At 34.8% G+C, this 4,035-nt stretch overlaps 1 protein-coding gene across 1 annotated transcript; it reads left to right on the top strand.

The window, feature by feature from the left end:
* The first annotated feature begins 2,915 nt into the window (after positions 1 to 2,915).
* On the top strand, positions 2,916 to 3,413 carry LOC141714558 (uncharacterized). The gene has a single exon (XM_074518072.1). The coding sequence runs from the start codon at positions 2,916 to 2,918 to the stop codon at positions 3,411 to 3,413; it is 498 nt and encodes a 165-aa protein (XP_074374173.1).
* Positions 3,414 to 4,035: the final 622 nt, after the last annotated feature.

The raw sequence follows: 4,035 nt of genomic DNA, 5'->3' as shown, positions 1-4,035 counted from the left end.
ACTTTAAGGATTCCTTGGCGATATGTCGTGCAATTGGTCATCCATCCTTATTTCTCACCATGACGTGCAACTCAAAGTGGCCAGATATACAAGAAATGCTTAAATTGTTTCCCAATGTTGATCCTGTTGATGCACCGGATATTGTTTTTCACGTGTTTAAACTGAAGCTTGATCAGCTATTAGATTTGATTAAAAAGAAGAACTACTTTGGAAAGTGTATAGGAGGTAAATTTATTTTATTGGACACCGACAATTTTATATTTATTTTATTGAATCATATCTACACATGCATAGATTTAATGACATATTTTTTCTTTACTTATGTTTTGCACAATTATGCATGTAATTGAATTCCAGAAGCGTGGTTTGCCACACGTGCATATGCTAATCTGGATGAGCCCTGAAAGCAGACCAAATTCTATTGAAAAGGTTGACCAGTTGGTTACTACTGAAATACCAGATAAGAATTCTGATCCAATAGCATATGAAGTTGTTAAAAACTACATGATGCATGAGCCCTGTGGTAAAGACTTATACACATCTCCATGTATGGTGAAAGGAAAATGCCCGCGTCATTTCCCAAAGAGGTGTGAATAAATATAATGATATATATGTTCTGTAATAAGTCTACTTTATTATTAATGTTAATGCATGTAATTTTTTTTTTTGCAGATTTAATGGTAATACCTATTTTGACGATTGTGGTTTTCCTGTTTATTAGAGGCGTAACACTGGTATAATTATCAATAAAAAAGGATCAACCTTGACAATCAATATGTAGTTCCATACAATCGAGATCTTATATTGCGATTTCAGTGTCATATAAATTTGGAAATTTGCAACAGTTCAAGATCGTTGAAATATCTCTTCAAGTACTGTTTAAAGGCTCATGACACTACTACAATGTTGTTGAAGAAGAAAAGTAACAAATCAGGGAATGATCTAACAACAAGATCTGTGAAGAATTTGGATGAGGTAAAGAATTTTCTTGATGGTAGATATGTTTGTGCATCTGAGGCATCATGGAGGATTTTTGGGTTTGACATTCACCATCGTTCCCCAAGTGTTGAACGCTTACCAATACATTTGCCCGGTCAGAAGTACTTGAATTTTCAGAGTTCTGCAGATTTGAAGAATGTGTACAATAACGTGACTTCTAAAAAAGGAAACTAGAGGCTTGGTTTGTAGCTAACAGTGAATTTCCACAAGCTCAAAATTTTACGTATTCTGACTTTCCCACCCATTTTACATGGATAAAGAAAACTGCTAAATGAAAGCTTAGACAAAGAGGTGATATGGTTGGGAGGTTAGCAGAGGTTCATGCAACAACTGGTGAATTATTATATCTTCGAATGTTGTTACTTATATGTAAATGTGCGTTATCTTTCACCCAGCTGCGAACTATTGATGGAACTACATATGATACATTTAAGGAAGCATGTGGCGCTCTTGGTCTGTTAAATAATGACAAGCAATGGCATGATGCTTTGGAAGAAAATGCATTCTCAGCTATGCCAACCCAAATTCAGGCTATGTTTGTTAACATCCTGGAAAATTGTTCCGTGTCTGATCCGCTTGCGCTATGGGAAAAACACTGACCAACATTGTCAGACGATGTACTTTATATGAGGCGCAAGATTTCAGATAACATTCATTTAACATTTTCTGAGTATGAAATCCAGAATTATGCTTTAGCAGGTGTGTAATCAGTATTAAATACATAATACGTCTGTTACTTTGTATTATTAATGTTTTGTTTTTAATTAGATGTCGGAAGATTTACCATTGTTTTTGTGCAGAGATTGAAAAGTTGTTAAATGATGTTGGTAAGTCCTTAAAAGATTTTCATATGATGCCATTTCCTGACGAACGATTTTTTCATACTTTTGTTAATCGACTCATTGTTGAGGAAACTAGCTACAATAAAGAAGAATTGAGACTTAATCACGAAAATCTGAACTCAAGGCAGCTGGATGTATATAATGCAGTTGTTGATAATATAAACAAAAATAAAGGTGGAATGTTTTTTTGTTTACGGGAGCGGTGGATGTGGTAAAACGTTCCTTTGATAAACTCTTTGTTCATATTTTTGATCAGAAGGAAAGATTATTCTTCCTGTTGCAGGCTCCGGAATTGCTGCTACACTTCTTCTTGGTGGCCGAACAGCTCATTCTAGGTTTAAAATACCGCTTAAATTAGATTAGAGTTCTATTAATTGAATAAAACATGGTACAGACATTGCAGAGTTGATGTAGCACACAAGTCTTATAATATGGGATGAAGCTCCAATACAGCATCGCTATGCATTTGAAGCCGTGGACAAAAGTTTGCGAGACATAATGGCTGCCGTTGATGTAGAATGAGGAAAAAGACCCTTTGGTGGTGTTGATAATATAAACAAAAATAAAGGTGGAATGTTTTTTTGTTTACGGGAGCGGTGGATGTGGTAAAACGTTCCTTTGATAAACTCTTTGTTCATATTTTTGATCAGAAGGAAAGATTATTCTTCCTGTTGCAGGCTCCGAAATTGCTGCTACACTTCTTCTTGGTGGCCGAACAGCTCATTCTAGGTTTAAAATACCGCTTAAATTAGATTAGAGTTTTATTAATTGAATAAAACATGGTACAGATATTGCAGAGTTGATGTAGCACACAAGTCTTATAATATGAGATGAAGCTCCAATACAGCATCGCTATGCATTTGAAGCCGTGGACAAAAGTTTGCGAGACATAATGGCTGCCGTTGATGTAGAATGAGGAAAAAGACCCTTTGGTGGTATTACAGTTGTTTTTGTGGCGATTTTCGACAAATATTACCTGTTTTGCCTAAGACTTGAAGGACTGAAATAGTGAATGCATCATTTAACAAATCCCGGCTTTGGAAATCTTGCAAGATATTTCTTCTCAGTCAGAACATGAGATTAAATTTAGGTAATTCTGAAGCTAGAAATAAAGTAAGAGCTGACTTTAGTAAATGGAAACTTGAGATTGGAGACGGAAAAGTTGAATGCATTGATACTCATCGTGCAGATGTTGAAACTGAGTTTGTAGTTCCTGATGACTATGTTGTCAAGAGTCCCTTGAAAAATCCCATAAAAACCCTAATTGACATTATATATCCAGATTTTCAGAATAATATGCATTCACAGGAGCATCTAAGATCGAGATCTATTTTGACTCCAACAAAAGTTGTAGTTGATGACATCAATGCGCAGATTCTTGAAAGAGTTCCGGGTAATGTGCATACTTATCTCAACCAAGATTTGATTGAAGACAGAGGCGTTGACGGTAATGACTTTGATTCGTCATTTCCAGTTGAGTATTCGAACTCCATTTATATGCCATGTATGCCTAAACATGAGTTGAAAGTAAAGGTTGGAGCTGTTGTTATGTTGATGAGGAATTTAAATTAGATTATGGGTCTATGCAATGGTACAAGGATGATAGTTACTGGATGAAAAAAAATAGTATAGAATGTCAAATTCTCCGTGGATCTCAAGTTGGTACGAAACATCTAATTCCAAGAATCAATATGGTCCCAACAGACACGAATTGGCCATTTGAATTTAAAAGAACATAATTTCCTCTCCAAATATGTTTTGTCATGACTGTGAACAAGAGCCAAGGAAAATCATTGGACACAGTTGGATTGTATCTTCCTCGGCTCGTATTCTCTCATGGTCAGTTATACGTTGCAATATCCCGTGTTACATCTCCAGAAGGACTACATTTTCTTATTGATGACGATAATGGTAAAAGCACCAATATTACATCAAATGTTGTGTTTGAAGAAGTTTTCTACAACCTTCCTAAATTGTGATCATATTTGTTTTAACTAACTTATTATAATTTTTTGACCATGAATATTTTGTACTTAAAGGCCTTATTTCATGGTATGTGGTTTGTTTAGTAGTTGATTTTTTTATTATAAATTTATGTCATTGAGTTTTGTTTGGAAAATTAATTATAGTATTAAAAAAGAATAAAAAGGATGACATGTATATAACAAAGCTGTATAATTAGTTCCCACTAATC

This window comes from Apium graveolens, chromosome 3 (genome assembly GCF_009905375.1).
Source record: "Apium graveolens cultivar Ventura chromosome 3, ASM990537v1, whole genome shotgun sequence".
NCBI classification, from domain to species: Eukaryota; Viridiplantae; Streptophyta; class Magnoliopsida; order Apiales; family Apiaceae; genus Apium; species Apium graveolens.
The sequence above is the reverse complement of the archived record's forward strand: the minus strand, read 5'-3'. Positions and strand labels throughout refer to the sequence as shown.